Source organism: Mytilus edulis, chromosome 12 (genome assembly GCF_963676685.1).
Source record: "Mytilus edulis chromosome 12, xbMytEdul2.2, whole genome shotgun sequence".
NCBI classification, from domain to species: domain Eukaryota; kingdom Metazoa; phylum Mollusca; class Bivalvia; order Mytilida; family Mytilidae; genus Mytilus; species Mytilus edulis.
Window position 1 is genome coordinate 58,243,282 of NC_092355.1, and position 27,961 is coordinate 58,271,242.

At 32.1% G+C, this 27,961-nt stretch overlaps 2 protein-coding genes across 2 annotated transcripts in view; one reads left to right on the forward strand and one right to left on the reverse strand.

Moving 5' to 3' along the window:
• Window positions 1–27,961, forward strand: part of LOC139499581 (endoribonuclease LACTB2-like) — a 273,549-nt gene that overhangs the window by 153,256 nt on the left and 92,332 nt on the right. The gene's annotated exons all lie outside the window — the stretch shown is intronic.
• Window positions 3,270–13,712, reverse strand: LOC139497346 (uncharacterized). Its single transcript, XM_071285558.1, has 3 exons — window positions 13,375–13,712; window positions 5,335–5,453; window positions 3,270–3,621 (listed from the first exon to the last, which is right to left on the reverse strand). The coding sequence occupies exons 1-3, from the start codon at window positions 13,703–13,705 to the stop codon at window positions 3,322–3,324; spliced, it is 750 nt and encodes a 249-aa protein (XP_071141659.1). The 5' UTR covers window positions 13,706–13,712; the 3' UTR covers window positions 3,270–3,321.

Consider the following 27,961-nt stretch of genomic DNA (forward strand, 5'->3'; position numbering starts at 1 on the left):
GGGATGATGGTCGGAGAAATTTTGACTGCCACTGGAAGATGAGGGTATATTGGATAGGGACAGAAATTTTGCCTTGCAATAGGCCATATACGGACCCCAAAGAGTTGTTGCAAGGGTTCTTAACGTGCAAAGAGAGTGGCACTCTTCTTACACGAGGCATCGGGTTTAACGTCCCCCTTCTAACCGGACGTGACTGCGAACTTGATACATCCCGCACAGCCAAACGGACGCCCCACTTCGGCAAGCGTTTTACTGCCGGTCGGGAGAAGACCAAGTGACCATATTTCTATACTCCAGTCACCCTTGGGGTGTAGATATAAGAAGATGTGGTACGAGTGCCAATGAGACAACTCTCCATCCAGAAAACAATTTAAAAAAGTAGACCATTATAGGTCAAGGTACATGCATACATTTCTGAGTAGCTAAACAATGCATTTAAATGTTCTATGTATATGTCGTATTTTTTTTCTGAAGCAAACAACTGCATTTTACTCCTATGATAATATAAACTCATCATAGATACCAGGATTGAAGTTTTGTATTTGCATCAGACGCGCGGTTTGTCTACAAAAGACTCACCAGTGACGCTAAATGTAAAAACAGTCAAATAAAGTACGAAGTTGAAGAACCTAGGATTAAAAAATCATTTAAACTATAGCTGCTATGTTTCCTATCGCTCAAGGAAATACATGTACAATATAATGAATATTAGATACTCTTAAACTCATTCAACCGAAGTTTGGCTGAATTGATTCAGCAGTTGCAAAGGAGAAGATTTTTCAAAGTAAGCAAACTAGATGAACAAATTATGACAAATTAAACTCCTTTAAGGGTCAATCATGTTCGTATTAACTTACTAATAGATCTTACTTTGCTGTCGCTATAATATTCAATATGACTAATTACTGCAAAATGTTCTTAATATTGCCAATATAGTGGCTGCATTCCAACTATTGGGTGTTCTGTTTGCTTCGGAAAATTTAACGGTTGATAGACCCTGATCTATCAAACATATTTACCCAACGTTAAAGTTTTTGATATATATGGCAAACACTGCATTCGACCACTATGTTTTATTTTTAGCCATAGCAGCAATGTTTATTTCATTGATTGGTCAAAACCTCGGATACAATTTATAAACAAAATACCTTAAGGAACTTTTGATCAATTGTTTATCTCTTTTTATAATGATATTAATGATATTTAGGCTAATAGCCAAACACTGACAATGTCCTTAAAATGATCAATTAAGTGGCAGCAACAAAACTAAGGACTTATAGATCTTGACATATTGGACATATTTACTTAAGGTAAGATTTGCTGTAGTGCTTTATGTGTTGAAATATACATACCTGTTTCTCGTTTCTCGTTTTTTTTATATAGATTAAACCGTTGGTTTTCTCGTTTGAATGGTTTTACAGTCTAGTAATTTTTGAGCCCTTTATAGCTTTTTGTTCGATGTGAGCCAAGGCTCCGTGTTGAAGGCCGTACATTGACCTATAATGGTTTACTTTTTAAATTGTTATTTGCATGGAGAGTTGTCCCATTGTCAAGCACACCACATCTTTCTATATCCATATAAGACAAAAACCGCATTTGACCAAAATGTTTTTTTTAAGCCATTACAGCCACGTTTGATGCTGGAACCAATTTTGACTAGGTTTTTCTACGAGAAGATTTAAAAGAGTTTACGCCAAACCAAGACAGACGACGAAGACGATGACAGAAGACGGACGACGACGGAAACCAAACGATGGCATAAGCTCACATTGGGCCTTTGTGCTCCAATGAGTTAAATAGAGACTCTGAGGTGAAAGATACTAAACTAAAAAGTGGAAAATAAACTGACAACAGAAGAACAGTTAATAAACATAACACTGAACACAAAGCAGATTCGACAACACGGTTTCCATCAAGATGCCCCGGAAGGGTATGTTGATCATGCTGCATATGTGGCACCCATCGTGTTGGTTAACAAACTGTTACGTCACGTTAAAAAAGTTAGAATATGAATTTTAAAATGTAAGGGTGCTATGTTGAATATAAATATCACGGATAACAGTCATTTTCTGTTATCTGAAATATGTAAATAAACAATTAAAATCAATAAAAAAGAATAAGTATTTTTACCCGTAACAAAGTAGGCCCGAGTCTGATTGTAGGTTTCAATGCTTTTATTACTGTTATTTTTTTTAAATTTGATTCTGACGACAATGATAAGACTTATGCATATGAGCATATGGGTTATTCTACTATAAACCATGTATTAATCAATTTTGTTTGAGGAGATGTGTTTTTATACGCAACATGTCAAACAAAGAGTAATGGGTAAAATACATTTGTTAATTGTTGTGGTGTTTGTAGCAACATAAAAACAGGAATACAAGAGCAACTTAAATATTTTGACTGTGACTGTGAGATGGCGATCAGATTTTTAAACGCGGTATGTTATGCATGTACCGACTTTGTGTCATGATCGGCTACCCTTTGTTATCTGTTGTATATCTTTTGAAATTGTTATAATCAAACCAAACTCTGTGCAAAAATTGTGTATTTACAACAAACAGTTTTTGAGTAATTAATTTTTCAAATTTGTTATTAATCAAGTCAGTCTTTTTTGCCCAAATTTTGTGGAAATGGGTGAGAAGTACAAGCAATGATTATACCAGGAAGATGAACATCCCATATCACTTTTTTATTTTCAAATTTGTTACATATGTATTTCAATTATCATTTATAACAAAAAAGTTGAAATAATATGCATTTAATTATTAAAACAGAGAAAAAATACAAATTAACAAAATTGACAGTAATTTGACACGAAAAAAACATCAACATATGATAACACTTTCTTGAATTAACACCTATAGTTTTTTCAAGTTAAAATTATTCAGATTGGTCCACTTCATCTTTATTGAAAGTATGAAAAAAACTTTAATTATGAAACTGTGATATTTTTCACGATAATAGCCAAAAAATGATAAGAAATGGGAAAATCATCAAAATTGGGTACTTTCAAAGGGTCGTAGCAAAATAAGAAGTGCACCACCATTATTTGTTTTCCCAATTATCTTTTTACAGTCATATAAACCCAAAAATCAGGCTAAGAAAAACAAAATTCTACAAATTTTTGGCTCTTCAGTGGAGTACATTCTTTACATACATTTATGCTCTGACCTAACTCATTTTCCTAAATACCAAGTAGTATGCCCGATGGCAATTTAAAACATACCTTAACGTACTCAGATTTAAAAGTTTATTGTAGAAACAGATGTGTCAAGCTAAATATTAGCAAAAAAATAAAAACAAAATTGAAAACGTTCAAGTACAAATTGTCATGTTAAAAGCTCCAGTTGTACTTCCAACTGTATACTGACCATACATTGTACACACGTCAGCTGTTACTTGACCAGTGTAAGATACATTATGAGAAGTATACGCTTTCACAAAATTGATATCCTTAGACAATGGATTCAAAAATCCGTCAATAGTGAAAGTGCCAACATTATCGGATCCTCCTCCTGTTATGGAATTTCGGTCAAACTGTATAGACATCGACCAGGAGTATTGAACACCATTTTGTACGTAGTATCCAGGCCATACCCCATCTCTGCCATATGACTGCAAAACAGATAATAATGGTCCAGTGAATTGGTCAAATATATAAACGTATCACATTTACATAGATCTATTCATAAAATATAGAGGCTTTGATGTAGGTTTATATAACCATATTTGGTCCCATCGATAAATTTGATATGTGCCTTTTTGTGCTTCTTTGTATAACATTTGTTTGTTTTTATAAGATTAAGATTATAACACAATGATGACTGCTGTACCCCTAATTTTGACTTTTAAACCCATTATGTCTGTTAGTTTTGTTTACGCAGCGTTGTCAATATAATGGAATTTGATGCGACTGTCATACAAGTGAGAGGTTTAGCGCTATAAAACCAGGTTTAATCCACCATTTTTTACCTAAAAAAATGTCTGTACCAAGTCAGGAATATGACAGTTGTTATCTATTCGTTTGATCTGTTTTAGTTTTTGATTTTGCCATTTGAATAGGGCTTTCTGTTTTGATTTTTCCTCGGAGTTCAGAAATTGTTTTTTTTGATTTTTACTTTTTATAATATTCAAAAAGCTATTTTTTTAGTACTTTTGATCACTTTTTGAATGCTTATAGTATAATTAACACTTTTTAACAACTCACAATGAAAATAACGTTTGCAATAAATAGGTTTTCATTAATAAAAAATGCAAAAAATCGTAAAAAATTACCCTGTCTTTTTTTCATTTAACTTTAATTATCCTCTTAATAGGCTATTTGCCAATTCCCGTAATTGACCCTGTAATTAGACATCCCTTCTTTAAGTTGTCTTCCTTATGTGGGACATAATATTTTTATTTACAATGGAGAGCTAGCAGAAAGAGCAAATTTACCTATGCGTAAGGTGAGTTATCTTTAAGGTTTTTAAATCTTTTAATTACATTAATTTGTTGTTAAGCTAAATACCTTTGACATCAGAAATTATTTTTCATAAAAAATCTGTTAAACCGCCGATACATCACTTTCAATTCATCATGCTTTGCATTGGCAAAAGCAATTTTTGTCCGGTATGGAACCAGTCTACGATTGACAAAGGGAAGTTATTTGTTTTAAAAGTGTGTAATAAAGGAATCAAATCGGTAATTGGCAAATAGACTATTGATTTGTGAATCTTCTTTTTTGTTTTAAACAACGTTTGTATTCTATTCATGCTTTGCAAACCCTGATGTAAAGATGACAACATCTCTAAAACATTCATTTAAGATTTTGAATGTACTTTTAACCAGTTCTGATCATTCATGATGTATGTCGTTGTGATTTTTTAAATATTATGTACGTAACCTCATGTTTAGTTGAAATCCTCGACTTTGGCTACTTAATTCATCGGATAGAATGTTTGAGTTTGCTTAACATGATAAGAGAATCATTGCACTGCATAGTTATTTTATCTCATGCTTTTTTTCAGGTTCCCGTTACTTATATTTTCCTATTTCAATCGATGTCACGTAGATCAATCCATAGTTCAAATTTAAAAACTAATTCAGCCATTAGCAAATTAGCAAGGTTTCTCAAATTGACAAACAACTGATTCCTTTTCCTATTTTGCCTTTATCTAACTTTATCGTTTTGGTGGTTATCAGCAATTTGTGAACACGTTTTGAATTGTCAAAAATATTTGCCTCAAGCTTCATTGTCGCTTCCGGTGCAATAATATGAACAATTATTATTGTTTCGATTATATTATTAAGTCTGCAATAATATTGACACAAATCTATAGTTAATACCTTGTCAAAGCAACATACAGCATTTGAACTATAACTGCAGCCGCCAGTGCTATGGGCTCCATCACAACTATCAAGCTCGTCACAGGTTCCTCCACCCAATGAACATTCCGACATGAATCCTGAAATATGACAGATAAGAAAAAAACAATGAAACAATAAAAATCAGTTTGTTAGACAAGAACATACAATAATATTGCAAAACAATCAGGGGGAGTGAAAGTCAGTAGTTAACCAAAAAGTACACACTGAGGAAGTATAGATTGGGTATCTCAAGTTAAGGCGAAGGTAAGCCGACGACCCGGGGTAATTTAAGTCAGTTCATTCCACTGCCGAGATACTTTGTGCCCTGAAAAGTGAAACAATAATAGAAATAATATCTGTTGATAAGTCTTGTATCAATACATTGCTTTTTTAATATAAATATATGGTATGCGTAAATGTAACAACAACCATAGACAAATATCACGAAGACATCTAAAGTGTAGCATAAAGTTTTCCCACAATATTATTAGTTCATTTAGTTCTTATGCATACTAATAGTTGAAATAAAAATATTTATAGATTTAATTCTTCCTTTCTCAGCAATCTTCTACTGTTGCCTATTAATTATAATTCAACTGTAATATTTATTTAAGAAGAGGGGCGATATTAAATCTTAAGAAATCAGTCTCATTATTGATGCACTCATTGCACGTTATTTAATCATTTACAATAAATCCAACCAGGTTGCATTCAAACTTGCTTTTCTTTTTCGGACTTCGCACGAATAACATTTTGTTGTTATTCATGTTATTAACAAAAGATTGTTGTATAAATGGTGTCATAAAGAGAGGCGAATCAAATAATCGTTATATCAAAAGCCCATCAAAGATACCAGGCTTTTGGTTTTGTATGCCAAACGCGAGTTATGTTTACAAAAGACTCATCAGTGACGCTCGAATAAAAAATAAATAAAAGGCCTTATATATACAAAGTTGCTGAGCATTGAGAACCAACAATTCCAAAAGGTTTTGCAAAAAACAGCCAAGGTGATACATTCTTGGTATAGAACATTTCATATACTCATCTTCTATAAGACAACAACCATTATAGTGTTTTAAGTTTGCCTTTCGATGATAATTACATTCGGATATTTATTGACAAATTATCAGTATCACTGTACTTTTCATCTAAAATTTTAAAATTGTATCTAGTTCAATTAAAGTGACCTTTTGGTATCAGAGTAAACGTCAAAATTTCACGCAGGATGAATATTGTTGGACAATATCAACACATTAGATTTTTATTGTTTGTATCCTTTTTAAACAATCTGTATACAAGTACATTCAAATTCAGATATGACGTACGAAAAACGAGGTACCTTACTATTGACAAGCATATTTATATGCTGCGTGGGAACACTAGATTTCTTTGATATCTGAATCAGAAAAGCCAACGCAAAATGGCCAAACTTTAGTTCAAATCAGTATTTAAAAAAATTGTTATTACTATAATACTAAAATAAATATGGTGACTTTGACTTTGTAAAGGATAGATCAACCACGCATAAGTGTGAATTTGACTCTGCACAGGTTAGGTTAACCACGCATTAGTGTGAATTTGACTTTGCATATGTTAGGTCAACCACGCATTAGGGTGAATTTGACTTTGTATAGGATAGTTCAACCACGTATTAGTGAGAATTTGACTGTGTATAGATTAGTTCAACCACGTATAAGTGAGAACTTGACTGTGTATAGGTTAGGTCAACCACGCATTAGTGTGAATTTGACTTTGTATGGATAGTTAAACCACGCATAAGTGTGAATTTGACTTTGTATAGGTAAGGTCAACCACGCATTAGTGTAAATTTGACTCTGTATAGGTTAGTTAAACCACGCATAAGTGTGAATTTGACTTTGCATAGTTTAGGTCAACCACGCATTAGTGAGAATTTGACTGTGTATAGGTCAGGTCAACCACGTATTAGCGAGAATTTGACTCTGTATATGCTAGTTCAACCACGTATTAGTGTAAAATTGACTTTGTATAGGTAAGTTCAACCACGTATAAGTGAGAATTTGACTTTGTATAGGTTAGGTCAACCACGCATAAGTGTGAATTTGACATTTTATAGGTTAGTTCAACCACGCAATAGTGAGATTTGATACCAGTAATACAATTCAATACCACAACAGAGATACATAATGGACAAGCACATTCATACATCTCATGAACTTCATATTAATGACAATACCGAAAGTAGAATGTATGCTTCATATCTTGACCATTACCCCGATAAAGACACATATGGACAACTTCAAACTAGAATCTATCACAAACGTGATGATTTCATATTTCCAACTGTCAAATTCCCATTTCTCAGCAGTAACATAAGCAATACTCCATCGTATGTAGTTTGCATATATCAGTTAATACGTTACAAGCTTGTATGCTCAGACTATATGGACTTCGTTACTAATGGTGTCATCCTTATACGAAAACTGCTCCAACATAGTTATGAGGAAGAACGACTGAAATTGACCATCCATAATCATAACTGTCACTGTCTATATTTGGTTGATCAAGATGACATGTCGAGTTCTCAACTTAGAAGGACATGCTTGTCTAAGATATTTAGAAATCGGTTTAGTGTTGTGATGTGTAATTTTTACCGATTTTGTCCTTTTCACGATTGTGTAATTTTGACTGAGTGTGGATAGTGGGTGATAATGCACATGAGAAGACGCTCACCCTGTCGACCCCCTAGGTATCGCTCCTTTTTGAGTGAATACGATTTCCTCAGTGTTTGTTTGTTAATTTGAGTTTTCTCTTCTTGATCAATAAACGAGATTTAAACATTGATAAACTAAATTAGCCTTCATTTATATGCAAAACAAATTGTAAACGTATTTGATCAATTATTAAAACTAATTTGAATTCTTGCGTATATTTAACCATGTACGCAATATCCAATTTGTAACTATTAGTTAGAACATTTTTACTATAAAGTATAATTTGTATAATTAGACAAATCAATACCATAACAAAGATACACGATAGTATTATTATTGTACGTAGGAAATATCTGAATTATTCATAGACGTTTTATATGTTCTAAAAAAATACCATCACATATTGGAAATGGAATAATAATTTAATGCTATACATTTGCAAATCTCTAACATCGGTGGCTTAACTTCATAGACGTCATGAACAGTGCAGGAGGGTGATATTTGATTCAATCTCCACATCAAATTTCTGCAACACAAAAATCCATTTTATTCGGATGAGGAAACTAGGAAAATTTTCCCGTCAGCAGCTATACGTTTATACTTTTATGACATGACAAATTATACACATATTTAGAGTCGTGCTTGAACAATTGGCTGTTTCAGAATCTAAAAGGACTGTGGGTAATTTTATTGTTCGTACCATAAAATGAAAATAACGTCATGTTATTGGTTGATTTTCCATTGTTTAGAACGTTTTCAACCAATCATGACGTTTTGGTGTACACTTTTTAAATATTACCAAGAATTCATTAGATTCTGAAACGACCAATTGTTAAAGTATTCGATTCTCGCATAACTTACACCCCATCCGAAATTCTTAATTTGCAACTTTTAGGTGCAACATCTTAACTTTAAAGAAAAAAGAAAAGAAATTTGTTTGATTTGACAGATACCATGACAGAGATACACAATTATAGTATTAATGTATGGACTTTTTCATATTGGCCCTGTAACATGCCCGAGGTGTTAATAATGGCCAAGGATGGTTATAATGGCCCTGAGGCAACGCCGAGGGCCATTACAACTGTCCGAGGTCATTATTGATATCAAGGGCATGTTACAGGGCCAATATGAAAAAGTCCATATATTGATACTTTTATTAACCAACTATAAAGGCATATCTTCATTCAAGAACAGTCTTCGAGTCTCGGATCCAAAATATTATACAGCTATCCACAAACTACAACAGGACCAATACAGAAAAGCCCGTTTCATAACATTTTTATTAAATTGTTTTAATTCTTCGATTAAACAAAGAGTAGGAAACTTACCGTGAAGAAGATACAGGAATTTTTTTTCATAGCTGAACTTCTACTTGTCTTTTCGCATTCAATTTCGCATGGAATTTTGGTCAACATTGTGACTGTCAGATGTAATTTCTGATTTATCATCCAAGTACTTAATTTTATGCTATTAAAATTCATTTCATCTAGCAAATAAAAAGTAGCTGGGAAGAATAAATCAGACAGTTTAACTATTCTTTAGTCTGCAATCTGAGGATTGAACAACGGAAATGAAACAGTGATAATAATCGAAGTCGTACTCGAAAAAGGCTGTGAAATATTTCCGTTTCAAGTCGTTACAAAACAATGTGAATGAACATCATTTAAACTTGTTTTTATGATATTGAGTTTTAAAAAAAATAAAAAAATGTCACTATTATTTAAAGAAATAAACGACATTTTGATTTAATCGATGTCCCGTTTCATCTGTTCATAATGCATGACTGTGATTTCGTAATGCACGGGTGTGATTTCGTAATGCATGACTGATATTTCGTAATGCATGACTGAGATTTCGTAATGACTGGCTGTAGTAATTTTTCCGTTCATAATGACCAGATGTTGAAATTTTCCTTTTATAAAGCATGGGCATCTCTATACATATTGTAGTAAGTTGGTTAATAAAGTATTATAATCCTACGATTATAGCCTAAATATTGTGTAAAAATATGTTCAATGTTTATGGACTTATAATACTTTCTGATAATATTATCACCTTTTGTATATGCATTTAATTAAAAGATTGCATGTGCATTGAGGTCATGTTAAAATATTTATTTACAGGAAATTTCTTTAGGTGATATGCTCTTCGAGTGTTAGAAAAGAATAAGAAAAATAAAGTAACAACTAACTCCATAGAGCTCGTAGAAGTTAACTATTGCCATTCCATTCTCTAATTTTGGCGGTTTAACTTCAGATCTGATTTCACACACCAACGTTTTGAACAGTGCAGGAGGACGACAATCGATTGAATATCCACATTATATATGTGCAACACAAAAACTATATAAGAAACATTTTATTCGGTTGAGATAGCTACGAATAGCTTTACTGATGATTTAGCCAAATAAGAAACTACGATAGTTTATACATGCTCACAACTTGTAAATCCGTTTTGAATTTGTTCATGTCGAAGTAAATTGGTCACTTCCTTAGAAATATCATACACAGATACTACAGATCATGACCATGAAACATACATGTATGAATAAGAATGTTTTGGGTAAACAACAATGAGTCGGTAACCAATGATGAAAATAACCAAACGAAATCTAGGGGAAAGATATGTCTTCAACAATATACTGTTGTCTTAAAATATATCAAAGTCTTGAACGAGTCATATGGTCTGACCATAAATAATAGGACAAATGTTAAAAGTTACTTTTACTGTTAATTGCATAGATAAGACCATTTAACATGCCATAATTTACGAGATTATTAAAACCCATTTTTAGTCACGTAATCATCTTTAAATTCATTGATTAAAGTTAAACAACTTTTGTCAAATTAATTAATTTTTTTTATTACGAAACATAATATCTGAGACATATGGGTCAACATCTGCAATTAATTCTACATAGGCGGTAATGGTAACGTTTTCCTCAATTGCGCAGTCAATATCGTTTACTTGAATATGTGTGGTGGCTCATATCGAAGCTGATACATTTATACATGTCTGGTTATATTTTCGGGGTGGCAAGTGAGATTACTTTTTTCGCAAATTGCTGAACCCCGGCAGATGTTGAAAAATGTCACTCTCCTCATGAAATAATCCCAAAATTTTTATCATAAAATTCAATAAAAAATTTGTCCTTTCCAATAATTTATTGAAGGTCAAATCTACATATTTCTTTTCTCATTACATCAGCTCTCTAAAACAGTTCTTATTGTTCATTCATGTCTATTTTTAAAATCACAGCATCCACAATTGTATGGCGAATTAATATTTGTTTTTAATTACGTCATCTCCTCATCTCAAGGTTTATTAGGGATCTTGACGCATATAATATAATTTGTATATATATATATAGATATTTATAAGTACGTCTGAGTCAGTGACAACTCTACAACAGATGTATCCATCAGATCGCCATCAATGATGGTGATACATGGCTGTGTACATAATGTATATACAACTCGTCTAAACATCAACCCAACAATGTTAGATCTGTAAATTTGCTTTCGCAAATTTTTTGTTCTTCCCTCGCCGGGATTCGAACCCATGCTACTGAGATATCGTGACACCAAATTGCCTGCACTGTAACCGGCGCGCTAGACCACACGACCACCTGGGCTGCATAAAAATGAAGCTTTGGTGGCCGGGTGTTACCTTTCCACGTCAGTTTTAATCTAGCGTCGTACTACAGTACATGATATATAAGGTATGAAGATGTTATTTTTACAGATCAGCTAAATTATCTATAGTAAAGGATCCTACAAATTAATGTAAGATACAGTCACAGAAAGGATTATATTTATAAGTACGTCTGAACAAGTGAAAACTCTTCAACAGATTTTTCCATCGGATCACCAGCAGTAATGGTGATACATGGCTTTGTACATTCTGTATATACAACTCGTCTAAACATCAACCCAACAATGTTAGATCTGTAAATTTTTTAGTTCTTCCCTCGCTGGGATTCGAAGCCATGCTAATGAGATCGTGACACCAAATAGCGTGCACTGTAACCGGCGCGCTAGACCACACGACCACCTAGGCTTCATAAAAATGAAGCTTTCGGTCGCACAAACAACATTTTTCAAAAGACCAAACAAGTGAAAGAGTATATTTAAACAAAACGCATTTCACTAACAGGTCGAACAACTGATGTTCTTAAACCCTGTTGAACATGTTGAATGCCATTGGCGGTTACCAAATAAACGGATCGCCAGATGTAACAAACTGGATCTTATTATTAATTTATTATCAAACAGAAAACAATAAACTCGCGGAAAAGATGGTATGCCGCAATCATGAGTTGCAAACATCTGTACAGTATATCCGGATTTCGACAATGAATGTCTGTTCAGTGATGTTAGGAATGAAAACGGTATTTGGAAAGCCAAATGATTGCGGTATATTAACTTTGCCGCAAGTTGAGGGCCAAATATTGGAGTTAAAAATCCTTAATATTTCGAAAAAGGTACTGTTTTGTCAAGAAATAATTTTCATATGACCTTAACAATGATAATTCATGTCAACACACAAATGCAGACTACTTGGCTGGTGATACACACGGGAAGGAAATTATCCATCAGTAGTGGCATCAACACAATTGTTGTGAATACACTCAGAAGAAGTCCAATACTACCAGATACATGTTGCAATGTAACCAAGGAGATAGATCTCGAGACAAGGAAGAAGTCCAATACTACCAGATACATGACGCAATGTTACCGAGGAGATAGATCTCGAGACAAGGAAGAAGTCCGGTACTACCAGATACATGTTGCAATGTTACCAAGGAGATATATCTCGAGACAAGGAAGAAATCCGGTACTACCAGATACATGTTGCAATGTTACCAAGAAGATAGATCTCGAGACAAGGAAGAAGTCCAATATTACCAGATACATGTTGCAATGTTACCAAGGAGATAGATCTTGAGACAAGGAAGAAGTCCGGTACTACCAGATACATGAAGCAATGATACCGAGGAGATAGATCTCGAGACAAGGAAGAAGTCCAATACTACCAGATACATGAAGCAATGTTACCGAGGAGATAGATCTGGAGACAAGGAAGAAAAAAGAAAAAGATACTGTTTTGTACAGAAATAATTTTCATATGACCTTAACAATGATAATTCATGTCAACACACAAATGCAGATTACTGTGCTGGTGATACACACGGGAAGGAAATTATCCATCAGTAGTGGCATCAACACAATTGTTGTGAATACACTCAGAATAGATACTAGGGTTAAACTTCTGAAAACACAAAAATGCGAAGTTCCTTGTACATAAATTTATGTAGACTTACGTTCTTGTGAAAGGTAAAATTTCCACCCTTTCGCTGACGATGACATCACAGTATGGGTGAACGAATCTGAGTGTAAAATACACATTCCTGTCAGATGGTTGTAAAAGTATGATAAACAACGCGTATTTGATACACATTTTATACCGCATCCCCCTACAAATCTAGCAAGATAGGCTCCAATGGCGTTCTCTACTTCATACTTGTCGTCATATTCAGGTTTATGGTGCGATGAGATAAATCTTAATCTTGATTCACTTAATACAGCAACGGACATCATATGCATACATATAACTATGATAGATATCATAATTCTTGTTAGTACGTAAAGCATTCAAATATGATTGCCTTCAATAGTGTGCTTTGAATGCTGATGTGGTAACTATGCGCTGACGTTATACGATGCGTAGTATGTGTTGATTGGTCTGTTTTACCTTGGGAATATTTGAAGCTATGTTTTAACAAAAGAAAAAGCAATATTGAACATAAACCGAAGTGATCGATGTTGTGACGTATTCAAATGAATAGTGGTAATTCGAGTTATAGATAGAATGACAGATATTGAATTGGAAGATTAAATGTTGTTCTTGTGATAATATCAGAGCATTTTGGCAGAGCACATGAAATATAAATATGATAAATGATGAAACAACTAAGCTTGATTACTTATTGACGGATGACAAAATTTTAAAAAATTTCAGGGGACTGAAATTGATACACACTTTTTTCTGTCTTATAAAGGACTCTCAAACGGAGCTCCTTAAGTGCCAAAGATGAAATGATGAATATTTGTGCGCAAACCTTTAAATCTTGTGCGCACAACTTTTTAAACTTGAGCGCATAACTTTTTTAAACTTGTGCGCACAACATTTTTAAATTTTGCATATAGCTCTGAAACTTAAGCGTGCGACTTTTTTTAAATGGTTCATAGAACTGTCAGTCATACAGTTTATGTCTATAAAATTGCTTGCATTTACAGTTCGTATTAACATCAAAAGATAATGGACCTGATTTTCACGTATTTCATGTATGGAATAACTTATAAGGATATACTGCATTTTCTGGCATTGAAGCAAGGGATAATTATTACGATGAGAACATTAAAGAGAAGACTCTATGTACACACACTTTTTTGACGAAAAGAATATTCGAATATTCTTGACGTTGCATTATTTATCGATAATCAATTACGATTATCTGGTCCACTACAAGGCTATCGAATAATGCATCTCAAAAGCGTGCAGAATGGATTTGTTGTGCAGAAAGAAAATGTTCTCTCTGGCAAGCAATGTTTAATAAGGTAATGATCTAATATAATTTAATAACAATATTGAAATTGACATTTGCATACAACAAATTTTTCAACGCATCATTACAATGTATCAGACAGTAATCAAATACCAAAAACGTTTCTTCACTCATTTATTCAAATGCATAATAATTTGCGTAATTTCTTTTCAGAAACATTTCGGGAAAAAATTTCTTCACCAGGGTTTCAAATTTCGTACCTCAATGGAATACATGAGACTTGGACGATTGAAGTTTGTGTTGGTAACATTATCGCCTTACGGTTCACATATTTTGATCTAGAACAAGGCAATGATTTCGTAACGGTAATTATTAATTAACAGAAATTTGAACTAATTGATAACATACTTTTAACGTAATATTTATGTTAACCTGAGTTACCTCAATGTACATTAGTTGTAGCTTCTTCTCTTTTTTTGTTGTATTCATCTCATAAGTTTTACTATCATTCTCACAAATTCAGTGACAGATACTAAGAAAAGGTATATAGAATTGTGTGAAAGAGAAGCAAAAGATAACAAACGGACACTCAAACTCACAATTCGAAAATAAACTGATAACGCCATGATAAGAAAACACAAAAAACCGACAAACAAACAGACAATTAACAGCACATAAACCAGAACAAAAATAATGAGCAAAATGATCCTACCAAAAAAAAAAATGGATTATTTAAGGTTCACCGAAAGAATGAGAAGATCCTGATCAACAGGTGGAAGCCGTCGTGTTACTCATGTTACTACAAACCTGGTGATAAGTCAAACGCGGTTAGTCCAAGTCGGGGAAAAGTCAAAATATATATCAACAAATATTGCATAAATATAACATAGAAAATACCATCCGAGGGTCATAGTTCTAGACGGCATGGGGTTCTGTGTTTGTTTGAACATTGGTTAAACTACTGTGTAATATTTTACATCCTTGTTATGTGATCCTTGTTCGATCGTCATATCCTATCTCTTTGTATATTCTGTTTTCATTGCTTGTGTTATGTTTGTTTCCTGAAAAATAACAATTTACAAGAAGAAGAGAAAAAAAAAACATAAGAAAAGCAACGCAAACGATAACAAATAACTTAGCAAGCGAAACGGCGTGTTATAGAACATGAAAAAAATCCAAATATTTCAATCAAATATCAAGTAACAAGACTTCATCGGAACATATATTCTAGAAAGACAATCACTGCAGAAATTGGACAGCATGATATTTATTTCAAACCAGAGTCAATTGAAATGAAACAATTGAATATGATGGTTATACATTTTGGTGATGGTGATAGCATATATGTCGAAGTCGCAAAATAGAAAAAAATCATAACAATATAATTAAAAGTCAGGTATATCAATTTAGTTTTTATTTCAAATCAATAATATATTTTACTTTCTAAAAGAAAACTAATGTTGAAAAAAGAACAGAAATAACATTATATTACAAAAGTTTTGGTATGTTTTATAAACACATGTTTAAATGTTTGTAGGTTTACGATGGTGTCATAAAAGACAAACTTTTGGTTAGATTAACTAGAGCTTATGTACCATTAGAAGTCCGTTCGACCAGCAATTGCATCGTTATCATTATGACAGCTGATGGCTCAAACACTGGAGTCGGATTCAGTGCTGACGTGTACGAGGTTGTTTTATAGACACAGTGCAAATTGATAACAACACTTAATAGATTATATAAGTCCGACGCGCTTTTCATGATATACCTTGATTAGGAACTTTCTGTTTTGAAATTTTGAATTTCATCGAAGTTCGATATTTTTGTGATATTACTTTTCATTGGGACCGCTCAAAGTCAAATATTTGAAATCGTACAATGCATAAGGACCGAAACAGTTGAAGAAGAGCTATGTGACAAACACAACCCAACATTAATAACAAAATTCGTTTATTTTTAATTTTGCATGACAGTTAAAACATAAGTTGTTTCATAAAATAAAAATTTATACATTAAAAATTAAAAACAAAAATGTAATTAATCATATAAGTACCAATCACTGACTACTGAACTGATGATACCCTCGGGGACTGATAGTGCACCAGCATCGTTATCAACCCAGTGTTGTTAAAAAATTAAAGAAAACTTTATTAATTTTATGCATCCAAATCGCTTTTTGTGAATTACCATTATCAGGAACGCTTAATGCAGAACATTTGAAAGCTGAAGTATGTAAATATAGATATAAATAAATGTTAATTAGTCGGCGAATCTGTATTTAAATATTTCACCCACATTTTGACATTTGTTCAAAGGGAATGTTCTTAAAAATCTAGCCAAAAATATTCCTCATTTCCTTGCCAACTCGAATATATAAAAATCCAAACCTTTTTACAGTTCTTTGAAGACGTGCATTTGACTATTGGTTATTTGGTCTTCAAAGATATACAGTTTAACAGATTGCAACATTACAGGATATTAATCGCATACACATCTTGCAGAACTTTTAAATAGTGCATACCCTTCATAATGATGTTCCACGTAATCCTTTCGGAAATTATGCAGACGCAATCGCTAAATGATTGAACATGGATATATGTTGACATATCCTGTAAAGCTTATAAATTATCAACACGTTTTTTTTTTATGTTTAATGAATTAAAAAACAATAAAATTTAAGTACAGTTGAGGGAAATATTTTATGATTGTACTACTATGTTTTAGTGGAGTAAAATATTCCAAAGGGCCAATCAACAAACTCATAAGTCGAAAACAAATTCACAATCGTAAAACACTAAAAACGACCTTAAGGTGGTATGGGAGTCTAAAATAAAAATGATAGAATTTGTTCATACTTTGCCAAAACGTTGTATCTATTGATACATGTTGAAAAATATAATAAAAATGATAGGTCACCGCGCATTTTCTCAAGCTACAGGACGGGACAAAATGACACACATTTTGTATGGATTATACAGGAAAAAACACCATTTTGTGATTAGAAACTAAACAAAATGATAGAATTGTTAGATACTTCAGGAAAAGATAGCTTTCAGACACTGCTTTGAGAATATCAAAAGAAAAGATAGGGTCACCGTACGTTTTTTCCGGCTAAAATACAAAATAGGAAAATTCCATACAGAATCCTTCAGAAAATGCACTTTTTTAGAGTTACCTCCCCTTAAAATGCCAATTTAAAAAAAAATTAAAAACAAACCAAAAAAATTAACATTTGCAAAAATATCAATATTTAGAAGTTATATTCTTATAAATTGGTACTTTTAAATGAAAATGTACATTAAACATCTGCATTCCTGTATCAAATTTTGCTAACGTGATGGAAAATCTGGACCTTTGATTCTCTGTTTTTTACAATCCAAGATGGAGGAAGACACCCATACCACCTTAAGACAAATATAAAAAAGAAGATGTGGTATGATTGCCAATGAGACAACTATCCACAAAAACAACAGTTTAAAAAACACAGCATAGAAATCAAAGACCGAGCACCACGAAAGAAAACAAAATCAAGATCTTAGGTACACAAGATTCTGCATCACGTGTTGCACGTGCAAGAACAAGCCAAGTGATCAGCCTTATTCTGTATATCATGTTCAATAAAATATGACTGTTGGATCATATCGTCATCTTTGTTAATTGATAACTTTAGGGATAGTTTTAAAAAAGATCATTAATAAACTGCATGTTTCTGTCATAAGACTTTTCTCTATTAATATTCAAATTTTTCATTCTTGATGGTTATATTTACCCATTTAAGTAAAACTATTTGTCAGAACATTTAAGGGGTACAGAACACTTAAGGAAGATAACTCTAAAAAATCAGCTCACCGTTTTAATTTCATGCCATTAGTCAGGAGAAATCAAATTTTTCAACGATAAAAAATAGTATTTGTCAAACTGCTATATAGCCAACCAAATCATTTTAGTAAAATGTGCCCTCAAAATTTCTAAAATTTTTCATATTTTTGTAAACAGGTCAAAGTAAAGACTTTGTCAAAACTTCTAGAAAATTGAACGAGCCAGATCTATTTTAGCCGAAGTGTTGGGTACCCTCTTAAGCCTTAAAATTTGAGTAATTTTAAAATATCTTCAAATCATGGTACATTTCTGGATTTGCGTTGTAAATATGAAAATGATATTTGTGAATCGTGGAAACAAATAGCCTCAAAGTACTGTCTGTGTAAGAGTCAGCTTTGAACATACATTAAAGATCTCATATGACGAATTAAAGGATGCACTGCTGAACAAAGGGGATGATCATGTAACAGACGAAGACTTTAAAGACTTTTGATGTTGATATTGATGGAAATGGAAATGTTAACTATGAAGAATCTGTCAATTTGATGAATCCACAGTGATACATGTTACAAAGAAAATGGGAATTTAGAACTTGCTTTGCAATCTACTTTTATAAATGTGCAACTCTAAATTAGAACGAAAGACGATATTGACAAAGATTTTTTTCCGTTATTGTATAAGTAGACTCTTGATATTTATTGTAATATTTATTTTAATTTAATTCTTGAATGGAAATAAATGTGAAGTTCTATAAAAAAAAAATAAAAAAAAAAAACCTCATATGAGACAGAAGTTTAACTATCTGTGTTACTTAGACGTGTACAATTTCCTTATTTTTTGTATGCAGGATTTTTCAATTAAATATTCACAATAATACAAACGTTTCCTCAATCAACAAAAATCGTATCAACAGAATTCACAATATGTATGTATAAAGCTCCTTATTCAAACCATATTGTTCGCCTCTTTCTTCTGATATGTTCCGACATAAAGGCATCCAATATCATTTGATTTATCCTGATGCAATGAATGTCAAAAAAAGCATAGCTATGATTTCTTGCGTGGCTTTGGCTATACCTTTTGACTTTATGGTTTATAGCTTTTCATCTTTATAAGAAGAATCTGGTAATGTAATATTCTTATGAGTGTGAACCTGAAAATAATGTCAAAGACCTAATACATATGTGAAACATCAACAGTTGTTACATATAACCTTTTTGTACAGTAACACACATATAACATGTACAATTGATAATCTTACATGACACACAGTTCATCAGTAGGTGTATAAAACCATCATTCATATTTGACTCACTAACTCATCTGAAAATCTATGATTAGAATAAATGACCCGTATGAAGTCGATATGTCATCAAAACTTTGCCTTTTTTTGTGACGATAGCATGTTGCTTGTGTATTACTAAGTATCACAATAACTGTTAAGCACTAATTGAACATTTGGAAATTTACGTCTTTTCAATAACGATCTAAATAGAATTTGTTTGACCTTCAAAATCAAAGATAAAAGACTCATGCACAGTAATGTCTTCTCTAGAGGTCATGATATATGACAAATCAGTTACAAATCTATAAAACAAATCAGTGGAAAATTTTTTAAAGCCTGCAAATGAATTTTTATTCACTTCCATATTTATTCTTATTCTATCCTTTAATTTTTAATCCAACACTAAATTAATCATGAAGTTATAAAAAGGTAAAAGCACGTACTTTAACTTATATTTAAATTAAAAATCCATTTTTTCAGTTTGAGTAAAAAACATCACAGGCTTTCGACAGCCAATAACAATTAATTTATTATCTAGTTGATAGCAATCATACCATATGTCCTTATTGTTATATCACTTAAACATGTTAAATGTAAACATATCAATTTTCATTCAAAAGTTATGATTGCATAATAATATTATCCATTCTGTCAATATTGAATATTAATAATGTATACAAGGAAACGACATTATCGTTTTTGATATATTAAATTTCATCGAGTTTAATTCGAATTTAAAAACTCTGAAAACTGAACAAGGATAATTAAGGGAGTTCGCTTCTCAGTTTCAAGGTAATTAACTTTTCAAAACACTAGTTTATATAGAAATGGGGTAATGAAAGGAATCCAAAGAGCAAAAAATATATAAAGGTCGCCGTGCTTGTTTTCACGATATAGGCCATTGAAATTTTGTCGGGAAAATATTCTCTCTTGAATTTTCATAGCTTTATTATTGACAAGTTGAAGTTCTCAAAAACTGTTAAAAAGTAATTAAAATTTTATTAGACTTTTACAGATTGCTAATCATTAGACATGTAAAATATTTATAAAAAGAAAAATTGGGGTCACCGGGCAAATCTTTTCCAGGCATTTAAATGGATAAAACCAGAGGCTTCCGAAAATCTGTCAAAAAATCCAAGACATGACAAGCCAGCTTCCTTAAAACGATTTAGACAACATGAAACAGAACTGTATTTCGTTTACTGCCAACATGAGCATCATTGTTATTCATATTCTGTTTCTTAAATTTAGGAATTGCTTCCAAAGGACTTTAGAGGGTGGAAATTTCCAACAAAATAAGAAAATGGATTCTCTTATTATCTTAACTCGCGACGATATTGGTTCCGAGATGTGCATTCGAGAATGTTTACGGATAAAAAATTGCAACGGTATAAACTTTCAGAAGGATTCGCTTAACTGTGAGCTATTGTCTGATTCAAACTTAAACAGTCAGTTTGTTAGTACGCAATGATATAGCTATTCAAACATTGCAGACTGGAAAATGGTAAGCGTAGATCGATCATATTTTCTTTTTTGAATCTTTTCAATTTTCTAGCTTTTTTTAGAATGATGAAATGAGATTGGGATAGTTTTCTATAGACGTGTTTTTATCTTTTTCCATTCTTCTTATGTATTTTGAACGCCAAATTAGTATTTTGAATTTAAACAAAGAAATTAATGTTTTCATTAACCTTTTCGAAAGCAGATGGCCAATCCAATTTTATTAGTTTACAGTTACATGCGCTGCCTATTTTTGTAATATATTTTGACGTTCTTTTGTTATTTTAAGTAGGATTTTTAAAAACAGATCCTTGTTAATACAACAATGGATATTTCTGCCCTGTTCATACTCATGATACTTGCGCGAACAAAACTCAAGAACTATAGACATTAAGCGAAATTCGAAATTCTATCCCGCATCACAACGGAAGTTAAGTTGATATAAAATGTTATCATATAATCATTATCATATATATTTTATATAAGTTTGATACGAAATTCAGTTAATGTTTATCCTCATTTAGAAGTTTTCATGTTTTTGGTATCTTGCCCAGAGAAAACAAGGTGTGTTCCGTCAAAATCAAATGATCACGTGCGCCTAAAGTACGGTACATCAAATGGTAAGTTGTTTTAATCATTTGTGGTCTTTAGCAATTCACATCATAGTTTAGATTTTCTTGACCGAATCTATTTTCATTGAAGTTTTTTTTAGATAAATATTTAGCACAAAATACCATTTTTGGGACAGAAGTGAAAAAAAAAACAACAAATCAGGAGAATTTGTCCCAAGGAATTAAGTATACAGATACTAAGTTCTGTTCCAAATCTAACAAGTATGTCTGTGTTTGTTGGGACATTTATGAATGTTCCCCGGTTGTGCAAGTCGCGATGCCTTAATTAACCATATCCTATTGTATTTTCGAATCAATAAGGTTCGACCATTTTCTAAATATACGCTAATACAGTAAAAAGCAATTATTTTGAATTGTCAGGAGGACTTAGAGGAAAGTATAAGACTTTATATTAAATTGATCATGAATCTCTTAGAAGTTTGAAGTTTATAAATGTTACAAATATGTTTCATAATACTAAAATTTTAGCTATGCATAGAATAGTACCTCATTTGATCTTATCATTGAAGGATATAATGTTTTGCGAAATAAAAGAGGCGGAGTTTTATAAGTTAAAGGTGTTCCATTGGGAGTTGCATTGCCTGAAAGTTTGGGACTGATAGGTGTACAAAGATCTATAAACCAATTCTAGAAACTTCAAACCTCTTTTCGTTCATTCTCTATTCAAGTGCATATGTCATACTTCGTGAATGAGGTCGGCGTAACCTTAGATGATGCAATTACAAAAGATTGTCTCTGAAATGGTCAAATATTTAACAGTACTATTTTAAATGTTATGAATAAAATCTGACAAACTTAATTGATTATGTCAGTTTTGTTTTATCAAAACAAATACTATTCAAGAAACATTATCACTTAAAAATTAATATAAGATTTCATTAATTTTTATTATTCACTCCTAGAAATATTTCTGGAAATCATAACTTCACCAGGTTTTCCAGATGTTTATGAATACAATCTGAACGAGACTTGGACGATTGTGGTCGGATTTGGTAACAGAATCGCCTTACAGTTTACCTACTTTGACGTAGAAACTGGCTACGACTTTGTTAAGGTGATTATTGTATTGTAAAAAAAGTTAAAAACTTATAATCAAGAGCAGTAGGTAAATAGAGACTATGAACGCAAACGGTAACTTATAATTGTTTATATCCACTTCATTAAAACCCTGGTCGACAGTTTTCTAATTGGCACTCATACCAAAGTTTCTAATAATTGTATATAGCAAGGCAAAATAGTCAAGACCGGATGAATCCATATTAATTGATAAATTGATAAACACATTTTACGTTGAATGGAATCTGCATCGTACAGTTGTCATATTGGCCGTCAGTCATAGACTTACTATTTTATATTTTCAAAACTTCTGAAAAAAGGTGGTAAATACAACAGGGAAATTCATCCCATTCCATTCCATTCGGTTTTGATGTGTTTTGTTATTTGATTTTGCCATGTGATTATGGACTTCCCAAATTGATTTTCCTTGAGTTCAGTATTTTTGTGATTTTACTTTTTTCAAACTCAAAAACACATCATGCAAACTAAGAAATGAGCAACACGAAACTCATTTAAATAGAAAACATATGCATAAAGGTTTTTATCTTCCCATCTATACATTTCCAGAAATATAAATGGCTAAAAACGTCCACGTGGTGATCATGAATATTCCATATAAAGTTAGTAAAGAGGCGGGGCTTAATTCAGTACACGGTTAGTAGTGATGTTCCGTCCCTTTTTAAAAACAAAACGGTACTGAGAAAAAATCTTAAAGGCTTTAACAGACGACGAAATTGATGTAGACTGAAATAAATTCATAAAGCAAGTTCTTATTTGTCTGATCAATGGAAGTAGTTCCTTAATGTTATCGGTATTAAAGACTTGCTCATTTTGAAAGGTCACTAGGCTAAATATGACAAGTCAAGATACAAACAAATTAAAAACCATATACAAATATGAAAGTTAAACGTTCATAAAAGAAAAACAGAAAACAAATATAAACACAAACAACATAATTGACTTAAAAAAGTTTTATTTCATAATTTCTTTGAATTTGCAAGTTCTTCAAATGTACATTTTCCTGACAAATAAAAACATCAGTCATATTTTTTCAATATCTAAATTATTCTCGATTCATCCATTCAAAAACTATGCAGACATGCTTATTACGGTTAATTGGGGATTTGAAAATCGTGCTTGAAATGTACATCACGTTCCTAATGTAGTACCTTCAATCATGCACGAGTCGTCAATTGTAATAGGAAAAAAAACCATTTAAAGTACAATGACAAAAATACCACAACGGAAATTTTTATAAAATGACAAAATCAAGAATTCAAACACATTTAATTAATGGTAAGCAACTGTCATAATATTTCGGACTTGGTACAGGCATTACTTGATGTTTAAAACGGGAGATTAACGTGTTTTTTTATCTCCATATTTTAACCCCGGTGTTATACCTAGCCAAAACTCCTACTTGTATGACAGTTGCAACAACGTATGAGCAAAACAAAAAACATAATAGATAAGAACGTCAAAAATAGTGACACAGCAGCAAACATTGTAAAACCCTAACTTCAATGTAGATAAAAGAAAACCCAAAGAAACAAATAAAATCTGAAAAAAGAAAACGAAACAATAGAATTTATCAATCAACGGAATTAATGGAAGAATCTGTCGTTTTCCTGCCGTGATACGTTCATTTTTGTAAGAAAATGATAATTTAAATCTGGTTTTACAGTGCTAGAACCTGCCACTTAGTTTACAATTGCTAATAGAAACGATACAACGACAAAATTTGGTGAACACATCACTATCAAATAAATTTTGAATACTGTAAATTAAAAAAAGTTGAATCATAACAGAAGTTGATGTTTCTTATCAGTTTTGCACAACAACGTTGACATCTTTGGTCCAGAAGGGTTGGGTTACCGGTTACAACTGACAGTAAGTCAGTCAAAAAGGTCAAAGCTGTCATCCGATGTCAAAGAAATTTATCTTTGTATTGAGACGTTATTCATACAGGTCAAAACCACAAGAAAAAAATGTAAAAAATTGTCATCTCAACCGTTTATTATCTGTCATCAATGAATTTCATAGATTGATATCCGAGCTTGATAGTCCAATTCATTGTTCGCCACAGACATAAATTTGTTGGCATATGAATACTTGGCGCCCGGTTAATTGTATGTACGTCCATTCTTCTGGTCTAAACACTGTCACGTGTACAATTGTTGCAATATTTTTAATGAAATTCATATAATATTTTTTATGAACCTATTCGAAAATCAGTGCCGACCAATCTGTCTTCAAAAAAGATATTTAGTATAAAGAAAATTACAGAAGTAAAAAAACGTCAGGAATGTGACAGTTGTTATCAATTCGTTTACCGTTTGAGATTTTGATTTTGCCTTTTGATTAAGAACTATCTGATCTGAATCTCGGATTATATTTGTTATTGTACTGTTTAAATTGTAAGCGTTCTCAAGTCATCATTTCTTGGAGGAATGTCATAACATTTAAAGAAAAGGTTGATATCAATATCACCAACGACGTTCTTAAATCGGCGCTGATCAATTACTTTTAAAAGAGTTATAATAATTACATGACAATTGGCAAGTTGCATGATCATAAATAATAATGTAGAACTTTTCTAGATGACAATCACGCTCCTATTTATATCCATTAAGATCAAAAGACACACCTTCCCTCCTCTTAACGCATCTGTTAATAATTGTGTATAATACATTTTCTAACATTTGTTGAAGGTCTTCGATTGTGGCACCAATATAGACAAACCATTAGGAAGCTTCACTGGTGAAGATATACCACAGAAAATTCAAACAACCAGCAACTGTATTGTAATTATTTTAACAACGGATTACATAGTCAACACATTCGGATTCAGTGCTAATGTTTACAAGATTATATCATAAGAGCAAAATATGTATCAGTGGTATCAACATATGTTTTTGTAAAAACAAACGGTTTTGAACTATTATTATTTTAAGTCTTGTTGTGCCTTTAAACATGTTAATATTAGTCTGAACTCACAATACATTTTGAGATGTAAAAGATGCTTTAGTCACTGTTGACATTTCTGATCTGATTGTTATACTGATATACCAAAGAATGTAACAGTAAGGCTTCAAACGAACTGACAATGTGGTCATGTTATGTTTATTGCACTGAAAATGAATATAAAATTGAGAATGGAAATGGCGAATGTGCCAAAGAGACAACAACCCGATCATAGAGCAGACAACAGCAGAAGGTCACCAACAGGTCTTCATTGCAACAAGAAATTCTCGCCCCGGAGGCGTCCTTCAGCTGGCCCCTAAACAAATATATACTGGTTCAGTGATAATGAACACCATACTAAACTCCAAATTGTACACAAGTAACTAAAAGTTAAACTAATACAAGACTAACAAAGACCAGAAGCTCCTGACTTGGGACAGGCGCAAAAATGCGGCGGGGTTAAACATGTTTGTGATAAAATGTCTAATCACAATTTTTATGAAAAAAAATAAGTTTCAATCCTGACCATGCAATCTTTATTGAGTTCGTCTGCGCTCTTGATAAATAAGACTATATAGAGATCGTAGATAAAATAGTAACACAGAACTAATCTTGCATATTCTAAAGATGCTTTACAGTAAAACATTTTACGTACAACCAATCCATTCGGTTATATGAAACATATTTGCATAACTTCTAGGGTGTAGTTTTGTGTTTACTTCCTTTTCCATTGCTTCATCCATGCATTTCTTATTGCTCAATGTAACGAATTTCTGTTGACATAAGTGTTATATATATATATACTAAAGTTCGAAATCTGAGTCAAAAAATGAATTGAGATTTCAATCCTTAATTTGTTTGTCTTGACTTTTTCTTCTAAACATATGATTAATATACTTTTTGACATTGAAGAAGGTCAGGCTTAAGTTGTTTATTTGTAAATTATTGATACTTTTTATTTAGCTATATACGTTAACTTTTATCTCCTTAAATCCGCTACTAAAACACTCTGTTGGAATATTGATTTATTGGTAATAAGACAACATCTCCTTAAATATATTACTTTTTCGTTTGTATATTATCTCCGATTTTCTTTTTGAAAAGCTGCAAATAAAATATTTTAGATAAAAAAAAATATCCCGTCTTGTTTTAATTTACAAGTAAGTGTTATAACTTGTTTATTGTGCTTCTATTTTACCTGACAACGCATATATCGAAGGCATACACCAACCTGTGGAGCTGATTCATCCCTTTACCACAATGCATTAAAGAAAAAACCGGATCGCCACTGCCTATAAATTTGCTTATGATGTCTAATCATTTTTTTTTTGTAAAAAAAAACCCAAATCGATACAAGAAAGAGATTTAGCGTTATAAAACCAGGTTCAATTCACGATTTTACACATTAGAAAATACCTGTACCAAGTCAGGAATATGGCAGTTGTTGTCCATTCGTTTGGTGTGCTTTCTCTTTTTATTTTGCAATTTGATTAGGGCTTTTCTGTTTTGAATTTTCGTCGGAGTTCAGTATTTTTGTGATTTTACTTTTTACAATAAATGTACAAAAATGTGATGTGTTGTATTTTTATACTTTTGAATACTAGAGACTAAATGATATAGAGGTAACTAACTGTTTGTACTCGTTCGGCCTACACAATGCACAGAAGCTATACGGCAAATTCAACTATATAAGCCCCTAATATGACAAACAAACTAGAAAATTAACGACCGAATAAAACCAAGCACGATGAACGACAACCATTAAATTACAGGCCTCTGACTCAGGTTAGTTACATACAGTATGTGGCGGGGTTATATTAGTTTAATCGTCAAATTGTGTGCTGCCTAAAGATCGAAACGAAGGACACGAGATAAAGATTATAGTATCGTTTTGAGTTTGACCTAGTGATTGAGTGTATAAAAAAACCTATGATAGCGCAAATCAATATGTTTTATACAATAAGCTACAACTCTATTTTTTTGTTTTAATAAATGGTCTTAATCTTTTAAATCATTGAAAAGCAAATTAAAGGCATAGATGAAACGTAAGTAAGACGAAGATCTTTCCACATGGCGAAAGCCATTA